The 18,484-nt window shown below is 35.7% G+C and overlaps 1 protein-coding gene across 1 annotated transcript in view; it reads left to right on the forward strand.

Annotated features, from left to right (window-relative positions):
* The window catches only part of EPCAM (epithelial cell adhesion molecule), a 48,417-nt gene extending 31,760 nt beyond the window's left edge, over positions 1 to 16,657 (forward strand). The window contains exons 3-9 of the mRNA XM_006273921.4: positions 11,353 to 11,593; positions 11,913 to 11,975; positions 12,803 to 12,866; positions 13,601 to 13,702; positions 13,848 to 14,042; positions 14,460 to 14,501; positions 16,104 to 16,657. Of these exons, the coding sequence (XP_006273983.1) occupies positions 11,353 to 11,593; positions 11,913 to 11,975; positions 12,803 to 12,866; positions 13,601 to 13,702; positions 13,848 to 14,042; positions 14,460 to 14,501; positions 16,104 to 16,145 (749 nt within the window). The 3' untranslated portion in view covers positions 16,146 to 16,657. The remainder of the gene's footprint in view (positions 1 to 11,352; positions 11,594 to 11,912; positions 11,976 to 12,802; positions 12,867 to 13,600; positions 13,703 to 13,847; positions 14,043 to 14,459; positions 14,502 to 16,103) is intronic.
* The last annotated feature ends 1,827 nt before the right edge of the window (positions 16,658 to 18,484 follow it).

An 18,484-nucleotide genomic window follows, 5' to 3' on the forward strand; every position in this document is an offset into this window, starting at 1 on the left:
TGTGTGTATAGTGTGTGTGTGTATAGTGTGTGTGTATATGTATATATAGTGTGTGTGTATAGTGTGTGTATGTATATATAGTGTGTGTCATAGTGTGTGTGTATATGTATATATAGTGTGTGTGTGTATGTATATAGTGTGTGTATATGTATATATAGTGTTTGTGTATAGTGTGTTTGTGTGTGTGTATGTATATAGTGTGTATATGTATATATAGTGTTTGTGTATAGTGTGTTTGTGTGTGTGTATATATATAGTGTGAGTGTATATGTATATATAGTGTGTATAGTGTGTATGTGTATATGTGTGTATAGTGTGTGTGTGTATATATAGTGTGTGTATAGTGTGTGTGTGTATGTATATATAGTGTGTATAGTGCGTATGTGTATATGTGTGTATAGTGTGTGTGTGTATATATAGTGTGTGTATAGTATGTGTGTATATGTATGTATAGTGTGTGTGCGTATAGTGTGTGCGTATAGTGTGTGTGTATAGTGTGTGTGTATATATAGTGTGTGTATAGTGTGTGTGTATATGTATATATAGTGTGTATAGTGTGTATGTGTATATGTGTATAGTGTGTGTATATATAGTGTGTGTATAGTGTGTGTGTATATGTATGTATAGTGTGTGTGCGTATAGTGTGTGTGTATAGTGTGTGTGTATATGTATATATAGTGTGTATGTGTATAGTGTGTGAGTGTGTATATAGTGTGTATAGTGTGTATGTGTATAGTGAGTGTGTGTATATAGTGTGTATAGTGTGTGTGTATAGTGTGTGTGTGTATATGTATATATAGTGTGTGTGTATTGTGTGTGTGTGTATGTATAGTGTGTGTGTATAGTGTGTGTGTATGTATATATAGTGTGTGTGTTTTGTGTGTGTGTGTATGTATAGTGTGTGTGTATTGTGTGTGTGTGTATGTATAGTGTGTGTGTATTGTGTGTGTGTATGTATAGTGTGTGTGTATAGTGTGTGTGTGTATATGTATATATAGTGTGTGTGTATTGTGTGTTTGTGTATGTATAGTGTGTGTGTATAGTGTGTGTGTGTATATGTATATATAGTGTGTGTATTGTGTGTGTGTATAGTGTGTATGTGTATATGTATATATAGTGTGTGTGTATTGTGTGTGTGTGTATGTATAGTGTGTGTGTATAGTGTGTATGTGTATATGTATATATAGTGTGTGTATATAGTGTGTGTGTATATATAGTGTGTGTGTGTATGTATATATAGTGTGTGTGTCTATATAGTGTGTGTGTATGTATAGTGTGTGTGTGTGTGTATATATAGTGTGTGAGTGTATATGTATATATAGTGTGTGTGTGTATATGTATAGATAGTGTGTGTGTATGTATAGATAGTGTGTGTGTATAGTGTGTGTGTGTGTTTGTATATATATAGTGTGTGTATAGTGTGTGTGTGTTTGTATATATAGTGTGTGTGTATAGTGTGTGTGTATGTATATATAGTGTGTGTCATAGTGTGTGTGTATATGTATACATAGTGTGTGTATGTATATAGTGTGTGTATATGTATATATAGTGTTTGTGTATAGTGTGTTTGTGTGTGTGTATATATATAGTGTGTGTGTGTATATGTATATATAGTGTGTATAGTGTGTATGTGTATATGTGTGTATAGTGTGTGTGTGTATATATAGTGTGTGTATAGTGTGTGTGTATATGTATGTATAGTGTGTGTGCGTATAGTGTGTGTGTATAGTGTGTGTGTGTATATGTATATATAGTGTGTATGTGTATAGTGTGTGAGTGTGTATATAGTGTGTATAGTGTGTATGTGTATAGTGAGTGTGTGTATATAGTGTGTATAGTGTGTGTGTATAGTGTGTGTATAGTGTGTGTATATGTATATATAGTGTGTGTATATAGTGTGTGTGTATATGTATATATATAGTGTGTGTGTATAGTGTGTGTGTATATGTATATATAGTGTGTGTATATAGTGTGTGTATATGTATATATATAGTGTGTGTGTATAGTGTGTGTGTGTATATGTATATATAGTGTGTGTGTGGTGTGTGTGTATATATAGTGTTTGTGTATATATATGTAGTGTGTGTGTGTCTGTGTGTGTGTGTATATATATATATATAGTGTGTCTGTGTGTGTGTGTATATATATAGTGTATGTGTGTGTGTGTGTGTATATATAGTGTCTGTGTGTGTGTGTGTATATATATAGTGTGTGTGTCTGTGTGTGTGTGTGTGTATATAGTGTGTGTGTGTCTGTGTGTGTGTATATAAATATAGTGCGTGTGTGTGTATAATGTGCGTGTGTGTGTATAGTGTGTGTGTGTGTGTATATATAGTGTGTGTGTGTGTGTCTGTGTGTGTGTATATAAATATAGTGTGTGTGTGTGTATATAGTGCGTGTGTGTGTGTATAGTGTGTGTGTATATGTATATATAGTGTGTGTATAGTGTGTATAGTGTGTGTATGTATAGTGTGTGTGTGTATATGTATGTATAGTGTCTGTGTATATGTATATATAGTGTGTGTGTGAGTGTGTGTATATAGTCTGTATGTATAGTGTGTGTGTGTATAGTGTGTGTGTATTTGTATGTATAGTGTGTGTGTATAGTGTGTGTGTGTGTGTGTATATATAGTGTTTGTGTGTGTATGTATAGTGTGTGTGTGTAGTGTGTGTGTTTTTCTATGTATAGTGTGTGTGTAGTGTGTGTGTATATGTATATATAGTGTGTGTATACTGTGTGTGTGTGTATATTGTGTGTGTATAGTGTTTGTGTGTATGTATATATAGTGTGTGTGTATAGAGTGTGTGTATAGTGTGTGTGTATGTATATATAGTGTGTGTGTATAGTGTGTGTATGTAGAGTGTGTGTATATGTATATATAGTGTGTGTGTGTAGTGTGTGTGTGTGTATATAGTCTGTATGTATAGTGTGTGTGTGTGTATAGTGTGTGTGTGTAGTGTGTATATGTATATATAGTGTGTGTGTATATGTATGTAGTGTGTGTATAGTGTGTGTATATGTATATATAGTGTGTGTGTATAGTGCGTGTATATGTATTTATAGTGTGTGTGTGCATAGTGTGTGTGTATATGTATATATAGTGTGTGTGTATATGTATATATAGTGTGTGTGTATAGTGTGTGTGTGTATGTATATATAGTGTGTGTGTATGGTGTGTGTGTGTGTGTATAGTGTGTGTATATGTATGTATAGTGTGTGTGTATAGTGTGTGTGTGTATGTATAGTGTGTGTGTATAGTGTGTGTGTATGGTGTGTGTGTATATATAGTGTGTGTGTGTATGTATATATAGTGTATGTGTGTCTATATAGTGTATGTATATATAGTGTGTGTGTATGTATATATAGTGTGTGTGTTTATATAGTGTGTGTGTATAGTGTGTGTGTGTATATATATAGTGTGTGTGTGTCTATATAGTGTGTGTGTGTATATATATATAGTATGTGTGTATATGTATATATAGTTGTGTGTATAGTGTGTGTATATGTATATATAGTGTATGTATAGATAGTGTGTGTGTATATGTATATATAGTGTGTGTGTATAGTGTGTGTGTATGTATCTATAGTGTGTGTGTATAGTGTGTGTGTATGTATATATAGTGTGTGTGTGTATGTATCTATAGTGTGTGTGTGTGTATATATAGTGTGTGTATAGTGTGTGTGTGTGTATATATAGTGTGTGTATAGTGTATATGTATGTATAGTGTGTGTGTATAGTGTGTGTGTATATGTATATAGTGTGTGTGTGTATAGTGTGTGTGTATATGTATATATAGTGTGTATGTGTATAGTGTGTGTGTGTATATAGTGTGTATAGTGTGTATGTGTATTGTGTGAGTGTGTATATAGTGTGTATAGTGTGTGTATATGTATATATAGTGTGTGTGTATAGTGTGTGTATATGTATATATAGTGTGTGTGTATGTATATATAGTGTGTGTATATGTATATATAGTGTGTGTGTATGTATATATAGTGTGTGTGTATATGTATATATAGTGTGTGTGTATGTATATATAGTGTGTGTGTATATGTATATATAGTGTGTGTGTATGTATATATAGTGTGTGTGTATATGTATATATAGTGTGTGTGTATGTATATATAGTGTGCGTGTATAGTGTGTGTGTATGTATATATAGTGTGTGTATAGTGTGTTTGTGTATATAGTGTGTTTGTATATGTGTATATATAGTGTCTGTGTGTATATATGTAAATATAGTGTGGGTGTGTATATAGTGTATGTGTGTATATGTGTATATAGTGTGTGTATAGTGTCTGTGTTTATATATGTATATATATAGTGTGTGTGTGTATATATATAGTGTGAGTGTATATGTGTATATATAGTGTGTGTGTATATATGTTTATATAGAGTGTGTGTGTGTATATGTATATATATAGTGTGTGTGTGTATATATGTATATATAGAGTGTGTGTGTATAGTGTGTGTGTATATATGTATAGAGTGTGTGTGTATATATGTATATATAGAGTGTGTGTGTGTGTGTGTATATATGTATATATAGAGTGTGTGTGTATATATGTATATATGTATATATAGAGTGTGTGTATGTGTATATGTATATAGAGTGTGTGTGTGTATAGTGTGTGTATATATGTATATATAGAGTGTGTGTGTGTGTATATGTATATAGAGTGTGTGTGTGTATAGTGTGTGTATATATGTATATATAGAGTGTGTGTGTGTGTATATGTATATAGAGTGTGTGTGTGTATAGTGTGTGTATATATGTATATATAGAGTGTGTGTGTGTGTATATGTATATATATATATAGTATGTGTGTATAGTGTGTGTGTATATATGTATATATAGTGTGTGTGTATAGTGTGTGTGTATAGTGTTTGTGTGTATATATGTATATATAGAGTGTGTGTGTGTATATATGTATATATAGTGTGTGTGTGTGCATAGTGTGTGTGTATATATGTATATATAGAGTGTGTGTGTATATATGTATATATAGTGTGTGTGTATAGCGTGTATGTTTATATATGTATATATAGAGTGTGTGTGTATATATGTATATATAGTATGTGTGTATACTGTCTGTGTATATATGTATATATAGAGTGTGTGTGTGTATATATGTATATATAGTGTGTGTATAGTGTGTGTGTATATATGTATATATAGAGTGTGTGTGTGTGTGTATATATATAGTGTGTGGGTATAGTGTGTGTTTATATATGTATATATAGTGTGTGTGTATAGTGTGTGTATATATGTGTGTGTATAGTGTGTGTGTGTATATATGTATATATAGTGTGTGTGTGTATAGTGTGTGTGTGTATATGTATATATAGTGTGTGTGTATTGTGTGTGTATATGTATATATAGTGTGTGTGTGTATAGTGTGTGTGTGTATATGTATATATAGTGTGTGTGTATTGTGTGTGTATATGTATATATAGTGTGTGTGTGTATTGTGTGTGTGTATATATGTATATATAGTGTGTGTGTGTGTGTATATATGTATATATAGAGTGTGTGTGTATTGTGTGTGTGTGTATATATGTATATATAGTGTGTGTGTGTATATATGTATATATAGAGTGTGTGTGTATTGTGTGTGTGTGTATATATGTATATATAGTGTGTGTGTATATATATGTATATATAGAGTGTGTGTATTGTGTGTGTGTATATATGTATATATAGTGTGTGTGTATATGTATGTATATATAGAGTGTGTGTGTATTGTGTGTGTGTATATATGTATATATAGAGTGTGTGTATAGTGTGTGTGTATGTATGTATATATAGTGTGTGTGTATAGTGTGTGTGTGTATGTATGTATATATAGTGTGTGTATAGTGTGTGTATGTATATGTAGTGTGTGTGTATTGTGTGTGTATGTATATGTATATATAGTGTGTGTATAGTGTGTGTATGTATATATAGTGTGTGTGTAGTGTGTATAGTGTGTGTGTGTATATATATATACTGTGTGTAGTGTGTGTGTATATATATATAGTGTGTGTAGTGTGTATAGTGTGTGTGTATATATATATATACTGTGTGTAGTGTGTGTGTGTATATATATAGTGTGTGTAGTGTGTATAGTGTGTGTGTATATATATAGTGTGTGTGTAGTGTGTGTGTGTATATATATAGTGTGTGTAGTGTGTATAGTGTGTGTGTGTGTATATATGTATAGTGTGTGTGTAGTGTGTGTGTATATATATATAGTGTGTGTGTGTGTATATATATACAGTTTGTGTGTGTGTGTATATATAGTGTGTGTGTATATATACAGTTTGTGTGTGTGTATATATATAGTGTGTGTGTAGTGTGTGTGTATATATATACAGTGTGTGTGTGTATATATATACAGTGTCTGTGTTTGTATATATTTATATATACAGTGTGTGTGTGTGTATATATACAGTGTGTGTATATATATACAGTGTGTGTGTGTGTATATATATAGTGTGTGTGTGTGTGTATGTGTATAGTGTGTGTATAGTGTGTGTGTGTATATGTGTATAGTGTGTGTGTATAGTGTGTGTATATGTATGTATAGTGTGTGTGTGTATATGTGTATAGTGTGTGTGTATAGTGTGTGTATATGTATATATAGTGTGTGTGTGTATATGTATATATATAGTGTGTGTGTATATGGATATATATGTATATATAGAGTGTGTCTGTGTATATATGTATATATAGAGTGTGTGTGTGTATATGTATATATATAGTGTGTGTATATATGTATATATAGTGTGTGTGTGTGTATATATGTATATATAGTGTGTGTGTGTATATATGTATATATCGAGTGTGTGTGTGTATAGTGTGTGTGTATATATGTATATATATAGTGTGTGTGTATATATGTATATAGAGTGTGTGTATAGTGTGTGTATATATGTATATATAGAGTGTGTGTGTATATGTTTATAGAGTGTGTGTGTGTATTGTGTGTGTGTGTGTATATATGTATATATAGAGTATGTGTATGTATATATGTATGTATAGTGTGTGTATAGTGTGTGTGTGTATATATGTATATATAGAGTGTGTGTATGTATATATGTATATATAGTGTGTGTAGCGTGTGTGTGTGTGTATATATGTATATATAGAGTGTGTGTGTATATGTATATATAGTGTGTGTGTATAGTGTGTGTGTATATATGTATATATAGAGTGTGTGTGTCTATATATGTATATATAGTGTGTGTGTGTATAGTGTGTGTGTGTATATATGTATATATAGAGTGTGTGTATATATGTGTGTATAGTGTGTGTATATATGTTTATATACAGTGAGTGTGTGTGTATATATGTATATATAGTGTGTGTGTGTATAGTGTGTGTGTGTATATATGTATATATAGTGTGTGTATAGTGTGTGTGTGTGTATATATGTATATATAGAGTGTGTGTGTGTGTATATATGTATATATAGTGTGTGTGTATAGTGTTTGTGTATATATGTATATATAGAGTGTGTGTGTGTATATATGTATATAGAGTGTGTGTGTATTGTGTGTGTGTATATGTATATATATAGTGTGTGTGTGTATATGTGTGTATATAGTGTGTGTATAGTGTGTGTGTGTGTATATATACATATATAGAGAGTGTGTGTATGTATGTATATATAGAGTGTGTGTATAGTGTGTGTATATATGTATATATAGAGTGTGTGTGTATATATGTATATATAGTGTGTGTGTATAGTGTGTGTTTATATGTATATATAGTGTGTGTGTATAGTGTGTGTGTATATATGTATATATAGAGTGTGTGTGTATAGTGTGTATTTATATGTATATATAGTGTGTGTGTATAGTGTGTGTGTATATATGTATATATATAGTGTGTGTATAGTGTGTGTGTGTATGTATATATAGTGTGTGTATAGTGTGTGTGTTTGTATATATGTATATATAGAGTGTGTGTGTGTATATATATATATATATATAGTGTGTGTGTGTGTATAGTGTGTGTGTGTGTATATATATATAGTGTGTGTATAGTGTGTGTGTGTATATATGTATATATAGTGTGTGTGTATAGTGTGTGTGTGTGTATGTATATATAGAGTGTTTGTGTGTGTATATATGTATATATAGTGTGTGTGTGTGTATAGTGTGTGTGTGTATATATGTATATATAGTGTGTGTTTATAGTGTGTGTGTATATATATATAGTGTGTAGTGTGTATAGTGTGTGTGTGTATATATATATAGTGTGTGTGTAGTGTGTGTATACATATAGTGTGTGTGTGTATAGTGTGTGTGTGTGTGTATATATATAGTGTGTGTGTAGTGTGTGTGTGTATATATACAGTGTGTGTGTGTGTATATATAGCGTGTGTGTAGTGTGTGTGTATATATACAGTGTGTGTGTGTATATAGTGTGAGTGTGTAGTGTGTGTGTGTATATATATACAGTGTATGTGTGTGTATATATATAGTGTGTGTAGTGTGTGTATATATATACAGTGTCTGTGTGTGTGTATATATAGTGTGTTTATATATATACAGTGTGTGTGTGTGTATATACAGTGTGTGTATATATAGTGTGTGTGTGTATATATATAGTGTGTGTGTATATGTGTATAGTGTGTGTATAGTGTGTGTGTGTATATGTGTATAGTGTGTGTTTATATAGTGTGTGTATAGTGTGTGCGTGTATAATGTGTGTGCGCGTATATAGTGTGTGTGTATATAGTGTGTGTGTATATATATATAGTGTTTATAGTGTTTGTGTGTGTGTGTATAGTGTTTGTGTATATATATACTGTGTGTTTGTGTGTGTGTATAGTGTGTGTGTGTATAGTGTGTGTGTATAGTGTGTGTGTATATATAGTGTGTTTGTGTGTGTAGTGTGTGTATATATATATAGTGTGTTTTTATATATAGTTTGTATATATATATCATGTGTTTTTTTATAGTGTGTGTGTGTATATAGTGTTTGTGTATATATATAGTGTTTGTGTGTGTGTTTATATATATAGTGTGTGTGTGTATATGGTGTGTGTGTGCGTGTATATATAGTGTGTGTGTGTATAGTGTGTGTATGTGTGTTTATATATAGTGTGTGTGTATATATATAGTGTGTGTTTGTGTGTATAGTGTGTGTGTGTATAGTGTGTGTGCATGTGTGTTTATATATAGTGTGTGAGTGTATATATATAGTGTGTGTATAGTGTGTGTGTGTATAGTGAGTGTATGTGTGTTTATATATATAGTGTGTGAGTGTATATATATATAGTGTGTGTTTGTATAGTGTGTGTGTGTATAGTGTGTGTGTGTATATAGTGTGTATATAGTGTCTGTTTGTATATATATATAGTGTGTGTATAGATATATAGTTTTTGTGTGTGTTTATATATATATAGTGTGCGTGTATATATAGTGTGTGTGTATAGTGTATGTGTGTATATGTGTATAGTGTGTGTGTAGTGTGTGTGTATGTGTATAGTGTGTGTGTAGTGTGTGTGTGTATGTGTATAGTGTTGTATATATATTGTGTGTGTGTGTATGTGTATAGTGTGTGTGTATATATATTGTGTGTGTGTATGTGTATAGTGTGTGTGTGTATAGTGTGTGTATATAGTGTGTGTATGTGTGTGTGTAGTGTGTGTGTGTATATATAGTGTGTGTCTGTGTGTGTGTTTGTATAGTGTGTGTGTATATATATAATGTGTGTGTGTATAAATATATAGTGTGTGTCTGTGTGTGTATATATATATAGTGTGTGTGTGTCTGTATAGTGTGTGTGTGTATATATATATAGTGTGTGTCTGTGTGTGTATATATATATAGTGTGTGTGTGTCTGTATAGTGTGTGTTTGTATATATATAATGTGTGTGTGTATATAGTGTGTGTGTGTACATAATATATATGTGTGTGTGTATATACACACTAAAAATCAAACATGTGCTATAAAATATTAAAAAAATACGAGCAAAATGAAACCAAAAAACAGATCAGTGGGCTTTTCAATGAGCAATTTACGTAAGTGAGCAACAGTAACATAGACTTTACCCAGGCCGTCAGTGTGTGGGTGCGAGTGTCCCTTCTGTGTGTCCTGTATATGTCCATTCTGTGTGCGTGTCTGTCCCTGTTTTTTCCTATGTTTGTCCTGTGTGTCCCTGTGTCTGTCCTGTGGTTTTTTTTTCCTGTCCGTGTTTGTGTCCATCCTGTGCCCTGCGTATTCTCGTGTCCATTGTGTGTGTGTGTGTGTGTGTGTGTGTGTTCAGCAGACAGTCAGCATTTCAGGGGAACAAAGCTGAGCCTGGGGCTGCAGCCACCTGGTGCCAAGTGGTAGGAACAAGGAGGCCTGGTGACCTGCCCCCTTCTTCTCTCCTATCCCTGATCCCAGCTGCAGCCTGCGGGGCATGGCCAACCCATCTCAGGCCGGTGGGGGGGGCAGGCGTTGGGGGGATGTGGCAAGACACAGGAGCCATCAATCCCTGCCTAGTTCAATTTGCTGCTGTTGCTTTCTGGTTTCCTACTGCTGCCATGTGCTGCTCTGAAGAAATTCCTTCAGTCCCCTCCCACCTTGTCCTCTCTGGAGTCACTGCTGGGCATTTTGGGACCTTTTGGGGGGAGTGGAGTGTAGGCAAGCAATGTGACTTCACTCATACTTTCTTTCCCCTCCATGCTCTGCCTGACCCAACCCCATCCCTGGCTCCCCACCCCCTATCTCCTGTGCCCCCTTCTCTGTTGGGAGTCCCTGATGTGGGGAGAGGGTAGAAGCTTGGCCAGGAACATCCAGCTTCTCCCCAGTGCTCCTTCCTGGGAGGAGGTGGGGGGGTCACTGCCTGTCCACTGAAGCTGAACCTACTGCACTGGAGAGGGAGGAGCATGGAGAGGTGCCAGGTTTCAGAGTGGTAGCTGCGGGCTGGGCTGGCAGGCTGGATCTAGTCCACAGGCTGTATTTTTGCCCAGCCCTGTTCTAGGGTCAGCCCTACCATAATAAACATGCTGTGGTCTCTGCCCTCATGGGCATGAGGTCCAGCTTCATACTGGAGGATGTTGCCAGTTGTCCCAACTATAAATGGATACTTGCCTGTTTAGTATTGAAGTCTGAAAGTAAATGGATTTGATGTTGGTCATATTATTTCATTCATTGTCTGTTTGCAGAATACAGAAACTGGATGCTGTATGTACACTAGTCTGAGTTTAGGTAGACCTTTGAATCTTGTTTAGGCAGAAAAATTCAACTTGTTTTTCTATATAGTATCCATTTCTAGATAGCAAACCAGAAATGGTCACTAATGTCTTCAAACTCATGTATTTTGCTAGGTCTCTCAAAATTATTATTTTTTCTTTACTATTTTTAAGTGACCTCAAAATGTCTACTGATGAAGGCAGAAATGGCAGGCATGAAGCACGGTCGTCGTGACCGACCAAAACATGCATTTGTTGATAACGATGGCATTTATGATCCTGACTGTGAAGAAAATGGTATATTCAAGGCCAGGCAGTGTGATAATTCCTCTTGCTGGTGTGTGAATACAGCTGGTGTAAGAAGAACTGAGAAGGGTGACAAAGACTTCAAATGCACCGAACTAGTCAGAACACAGTAAGTCCCTTAACAGGATGTAATGTCTTTTACGTAACAATATACCTGTTGTGCTTTTTTGTAATCCAACAAATATCTACCCTATTTAAGTAGTCCTTGCCTTTTTGTTTACTTGCGAACTTTGTTTCTAACACAGCTGAATACTGGTCCTCAGGTCTGCTTGAATGTACAGGAGAAGCCAAAAAGTTCTTTATATGCTTTCTATAATATGAGAGAAAAACCCTATTAATAGTGATATCTGAACCTGAACTGAAACTTTTTGATGCTCTTGTGTGCCTGACTTCTCATTTAAAGTAACCACGTGGCTTTTATACTTCAGCTGGATCATCATTGAAACGGAACATGGGAGCAGAGGAGATGTTGATGTTTATTCTTTAGAGAGGTTTGTATCAAAATTTAAAATGCTTGTGTATACTGTATCTTGCAGATGTGGGTGTCTGTCATGGTTTTAAGTGTAAATATTGTATTGCCAGTCCTACGTTCTCCAGTGTTGGAGCCCCCAGAAACAAGTGTCCTAAGTCATATAGATGTTGTTTGGGTCGCACTGTCAGGGGTGTGAGTATGATGGTGCTGTGGCATATTTATTTTCCTCCAGGCACAAGTGGCATATTTTCACGTGCGAGTGCCAGGCGCTTTAAAAAGCACTTGGCACTGCGTTGCTAGCATTTGCATAAATGGTGAAATGCGCATCAGCACTGAGATAAAGGCAGTGGTGCACTCTTGAACTAAAATGCATCAGAAGTGTTTTAGTTCAAAAGCGCACTGGTGCCATTTTCTGCGCGCCGACATGCATTTCTCTGCTTTATACAACTGCACGCGGCACAGCACAGCTTGCATGCAGAGCAGACTCGATTTAATTGGTGGATCTCTGGTGCCTCATGGGTCAAAAAGTTGTTTGTCTAAATGCCCAAGGGATTAGGAGACTCTTAGTAAAACCTAACGTTGTCATGGAACTCCTTGATTCCATGAGTTGAAACTGAAGAGGGGGAAAGCACTGCAAATTCTGAATAGTGAAAATATCTGAGTTACCTTACTAGGTTTAATTGACCTTTACAGTACTTCTACTGTATATTCAAATTAAAATGCCAATTGTAGCAGTAACTGGCAGCATGTAAACATTTCCTTATGCTACTTTCTGCGCTTGACAGTGAAAATACTGAATGGTACCTGGCTCCTACACAAACTTAGTTTGACTTTGTTTTTCTACAGAGCCCTCAGAGACCTGCTGAAAACACGGTACATGTTGGATGAAAAATACATAGACTATATTGAGGTAAGAGATGTGTACCCCTCTTTGGTAATATGTCCAGGTAAGGTTTATATTAGCTGTGTGTGTGTTGTTTTTCGTGAGTGGGTGTTTTCTGGTTTTTAGTTGGTTTTTTTTTGGTTTGAATGTTTAATTTGTCAGTGTCTAAATGCTTACATTGAAGGGAGACAATGCACTGCACTGTTTTAATTTGAAATATTCCGTTTCTATTAGGATGATGGAACCTTTGTAATATGGTGTTCTCTGTGCTGGCAAGAGTAGGTTTGATTGTGTTCTCTGTTTGGGGAAGAATGAGGGGTGGGGGGAAATCTATTCCCCTCAAAAATAGCATTGTCCTTGCTTATTAATAGCTACTCTAACTGTTCAACTTCCCTTTCTGTAAGTCATCTCCTTGCAATCTCTTCATGAGCTATTCAAGATATTTCTATATTTGTATTGCAAACAGACTGCAACAGGTCCTTAGCAGTTTTATTTTCCAAAGGAATTTTTAATTCCTTCTCCAATTAAAATTTGATTCAACTATAATAGTTAAGCAACATTGCTAATATGCTTTCTTCTTTTTTTCCAAGGTCTCTGTCTTAATACCTGTAAAAACTGCTGACCAAGAGCCTAACTATTCTTATAAATATTAAATTGGTGGTATTGCTTTTAAATGTGAATTTAATAGGTTGGATTGTAAAGTATACACAGCTGCTTAAGGAAGCAACAAAATGTAATCAGTACTTATTTTACTTTTGCAGTACAAAAAGCCTCTTGTCATTATTGAACTGAAACAGAATGCTTCCCAAAAGTCTACTAGAGATGTGGACATAGCTGATGTTGCTTATTACTTTGAAAAAGATGTAAGTATAATTAAATAGTTGGCTTTCAAGAGATTCCTATACTCAGCTCTATAGTCTACTATAGTTCTATAGTCTACTGGTGATCACTGTCTGTGTGGATTATTGTTAACTTCATAGTAATGGTGTGTCATCTTTTCATCCTCAGGTCAAAGATGACACACTCTTTCATGGTGAGAAACTAAGCCTCAGCGTTAATGCAGAACCTCTAGTGTTTGAGAAAACTCTAATCTATTATGTTGATGAAAAGCCACCAGAATTTTCTATGAAACATCTGACTAATGGTGTCATTGCTGTCATTGTCGTGGTGGTACTAGCAATTGTTGCTGGAATTATTGTACTGGTAAGTAGTTGCTTATGACACTTGTTTAAAGCTAAAAGAGGGTGTGATGTGCTAGCATTCCTCGACAGATGAGCCTTAAGCAGTGTTGATAATTATGATGGAGCACAAAGTGGGTTTTCATAGATTCCCTTGTAATTAGTCGGAAAAGTGTCCAGTGAACTCTCAAAAATGAGTTCAAGGACCAAGGTTTTTCCCTGTCACTAGGACATCATGCAAGTAGAAATGTATTGGAAATTAGAGTGTTTCGTGTGCAGTTGTCTTAACCCATCAATGTTGACAACTTGCCTTACTACTTTTGCTACTTGCTGGTCCTCAAGGACTTTAAGCCCAGTTAGTACTTTAACTCTTGATCCTACTTTGACTGTTTTTTAACAAAGTGAAAATTTTAACTTTTTTTCCCTTCCCGTCCTTTGACAGATTGTTACCAATAGAAGAAGAGGGAAATATGAGAAGCATGAGGTACGTGCGTGTGTGTGCATGTGCAGAAATGTCTGTCTGGCTAAGGCCTAGTCAGAGGTTCCTAAACTTTCTTATTGCATACCCTTACCAGCATATGTTTTATATTTTAACCCCTTACATGCCAATTATTATAATTAAAATTTTAGATGTTATTACACAATTTCTCCTGTGTACTCTGCCCCTCCCCCCCATTGATGTCTTGTGTACCCCCAAGGGTATGTGTACCACAGTTGGGGAACCCCTGGCCTAGAATGACTCCAGGCACATTAGGCAATTCTGAGAGCAAGAAGCTCTTTTGGATTAAGTTCACCTTATCTGAGCACAAGTCAGAAAACTACTTGAATTTCTAACATGCCTAAGATTTTTGGTCATTAGCCTTGTTTAGAAGGCATAACCCAGGATCTGTAGCAAGATATCTGTTTGGGATATTGTGACGTTTTTAAAAGGCCTTAAATGAGAGAGGGCATTGGCATCTTGGCTGCAACTCTTTCTCAGGAGGGAGTAAAAATCCTTCTTGACACCCTAATTTGATTTAGCACTGGCTAGAGTAGCATTCTGACAAGTCATTATTGCTACATGTTTTGAGGTATAGCAGCCACTGACATAGAGAGCTACCTCTCCATTGGATTAGGTTGAGTGTCAAACTCATCCCTCTTTGGGTTAGATCTGGATATGATGGGATGGATAGTGGCATGGGGGTTAATGCAGTCATTGTTTGCCCCTGAATTCCCAGCCTCTGGGAGTCCTGCAAGCCAGATGACACTTCTCTGTGGTTGTGTTTTGATGCCACTGCATTACATAATGGATGGCTCCACCTTTCAGCAAAACACCTTGTTTGAGGTTTTAATGTAAGGAATCGAAAAATTGGAAAGACGGGCAGACTTGGAGTGCATAGTATAAACCTACACCAATCTCTTCCTTGTTACTACTGGGTGAATGTAGACTCTTGTTTTGAAATAGTTGCTGCTTAATTATTTTAAATGAAGTCTGAAAAGCGCAGTTATTCCACCTAAAATATCTACCTTTGTATTGGTGTTGTCTTTTGCTTAAAGTCTTAGTTTACGTGTCTTGGATAGTCATGGAGCAGTGATTCCCAACTTTTTTTTTTACTGCGGCCTAGTGGGAGCGGGACAGGACGTGCTGAGCCAGCTGCTTCCCTCCCAGGGCTCCCCCACTGCCCGGCTTTAACCCTGGAAGCTCAGATGTGACCCCGAAAGCCACTTAGCCGGGTGGATGGACAGGGCTCTGAGCAGGGGGGGGCCTCATGCCACGACCTCACAGCCAACTCACTGTGGCCCGGTACCAAGCCGTGGCCTGGTGGTTGGGAACCTGTCATAGAGACAGGCTGTGATATGAGTTGTTCCCAATCAGTGCTCCTTGAAAAGCTGCCATTATCCACAGGTCAAGGCTTTTTTTGTATGTCAACTGTTCCGTATCTGGGGAGGAACGACTATCCAGTTAACTCAGTGCTGAGCTTACATCCATCAGCCAAGGAGAATTTGGGATACTAAGCCCATTTCTGTTAGAGGGATAAATAGAATGGTTGGTTATCGTCCCATATATGTATTTGTAACTTTTTCCCCTCACATTTTGTCTCCCCAGATAAAGGAAATGAATGAAATGCATAGAGAACTAAATGCGTAACTTTATTACCTGAAGACAGAAGTAGAAACCTAGTAAAAGAACAACCACAACTGAAAGGAGATTAGGGGATTTTAATTTTTATACGTGTTTCATGTTCTACTGGGGATGTGGGATGATGTGACTTGGCAATCATGAATATTCTAATGAACTGAGATGGCAACAATATTGTTTCTTGTAATACCTTGGATACATGTTGGTTGACCCTCTGACATGAGGGTTAATGTCCATACTATGCAATTTTTATAAGGGGCCAAACTGCACAAGAGCTGCTGTACCTTGCATTTCAAACAGATGCTAGTAAACTTGTCCCTTCCCCCTTTGTGCCCCCCCCCCCCCTTTTTAAATATGTTCTTGTCCTAATTGCAGGAACACTGAATACCTAATGTTTAGCTCATATGTATAATTGCGTATGGCTTTCTGTATTTGTTTTTTTTAAGGATATTTGTACATATTATCTCTGAAGTTTCTGTAACGTTTTTATGACTTTGAATTTAATAAAATTCTGAAATAGACTACCAGCTCCTTCCTTTTCTTTTTTCTTTTGTATTGATTTGATGTTGTTTGAAGACTATTGAAGAGGGGACAAGAAATCTAGCTTGCAGAGCTGAAACTCCTGAAGATAGAAAATAGAATATTAGAAAAAATTACGTGTTAAAATTGGTTTTGGTGAGGAAGCAGTAGTCTCCACATGTTGTGTTTTTGGGGTTGTTTGTTTGTTTGTTTGTTTGTTTTTTTGCTTTGACCTCTGTTCTTAGCAGAACCAGAGGGCTGTTTTAAATGCCAAATTTAGTGCTCTGTTGCCAGTTTTGGCTATAGAATTAGTGTAAATATTGATTAAAGAATGGGAGAAGGGTATACTTATTCTGGGACAAATTTACTTTGTTCTGCAAAGGCTTGTCCAGATTAAATAAAATCTAGAAGCAGCTGAATGATGAACCAGGTGGACACAACACAGCACACTAGTTAACTTTCTCTCTACTTAAGATTTGTAAGTCTTAGTGGAACATTAATCGGTACATATACTGCTCACATAAAGGCTCTGCTGAAGCACTAGGCAGATAAGCCTTACGAGAGCAGTGACTGATACACAAACTACTTAAGATGGAATGTGCACAGGCCGTGCTCCAGTTGGGTGGCAGAGGGAAGGAACAGTGGCAGCAGACTGGGTCAGGACCACTGGCCCACTTGGCATTTGAACAGGTTTGCTGACTTGTTCCTTTGAAACTTGTGACCATTGGTGTAAAACACAAGATGACAGTGACGTGGGAAGGCTGATTCCTACAGGAAGTTGAAAGATCTTGCAATGGTATGTTAAGTACAAGGAACAGAATGTGTAATGGAGGTGTATGATGTAAATGGAAGTTGTGATCTAAGTATAAAAAGGGAATTAGCCATCCTTGATCTTGGTACTAGGCTGGAGAGGATATCTTATGTGAGTTGTCCTTACACCGTGGCACAAGTATCCAGGGCTAACACCGAGCCTGTGGCCATTCTTTCTATAATGAGGTCCTAAAAGGAACATGTGCATCTGCAGCAGTAATGGCATGGAAAGCGCTTCAATGTAGTGCACAGGGAATTATGCTGATCACATGTATGGAGAATAAGTAAGATTAATTTTTTCTCTCTTTTTTTTTTTAAGTGGTCATTAATGAAAAGCAAGGATTTTTGTGGGCGATATCTTTTATTGGACTAACTGCTTGGTTGTGGAGGGACTTTAGCCTGTGAATAAAGTGCTTTCTTCCTTCAGTTTTCTTTAGTGAAAATGCTTCCAAATACAGAAAAATCTGGTTAATTAGTTGATGCACTGAATCTGTGCCAGAGTCCTACTGATCTAACAACATACTCTGGCTAATTTGTCTCTTTTTTTAAAACATAATTAGTACAAACATACATGCATCTACATCACAATAGGCAGGCAAGGTTTTTTGAGTGATATCTTTTATCAGACCAACTATGATGTTGTGTTTCTTGCATAGGCCTAGAAAGTATATGTCACTGTTGAGGATAGCTTCTTTTTTCTTCATGTTGTGAAGTTTCCAAGTTACTAGGTTTTTGGTTGTAGCTGTGTTGGTCTAAGGACATAGGCAGGCAAGGTTCTTTGAGTGATATCTTTTATTAGGCCAACTGCATCACAATAGAATTTGCTCTTGATAAGTAGTTGTCTTAAAGGGTACTAGTGCATATTTTCCATAGCAAATTAGAATGCATGCCATTTGCACTGAATCTTTGTAATACACTTCATTATACTTATCAAATTATTCTTTTGTCTCAATATGCTAAACAAAATACAATTTGCAGAAAGTTTTAAATAACTTACTACTGATAATTACAGAAGTGCT

Source organism: Alligator mississippiensis, chromosome 1, assembly GCF_030867095.1.
Source record: "Alligator mississippiensis isolate rAllMis1 chromosome 1, rAllMis1, whole genome shotgun sequence".
Classification (NCBI taxonomy): Eukaryota; Metazoa; Chordata; order Crocodylia; family Alligatoridae; genus Alligator; species Alligator mississippiensis.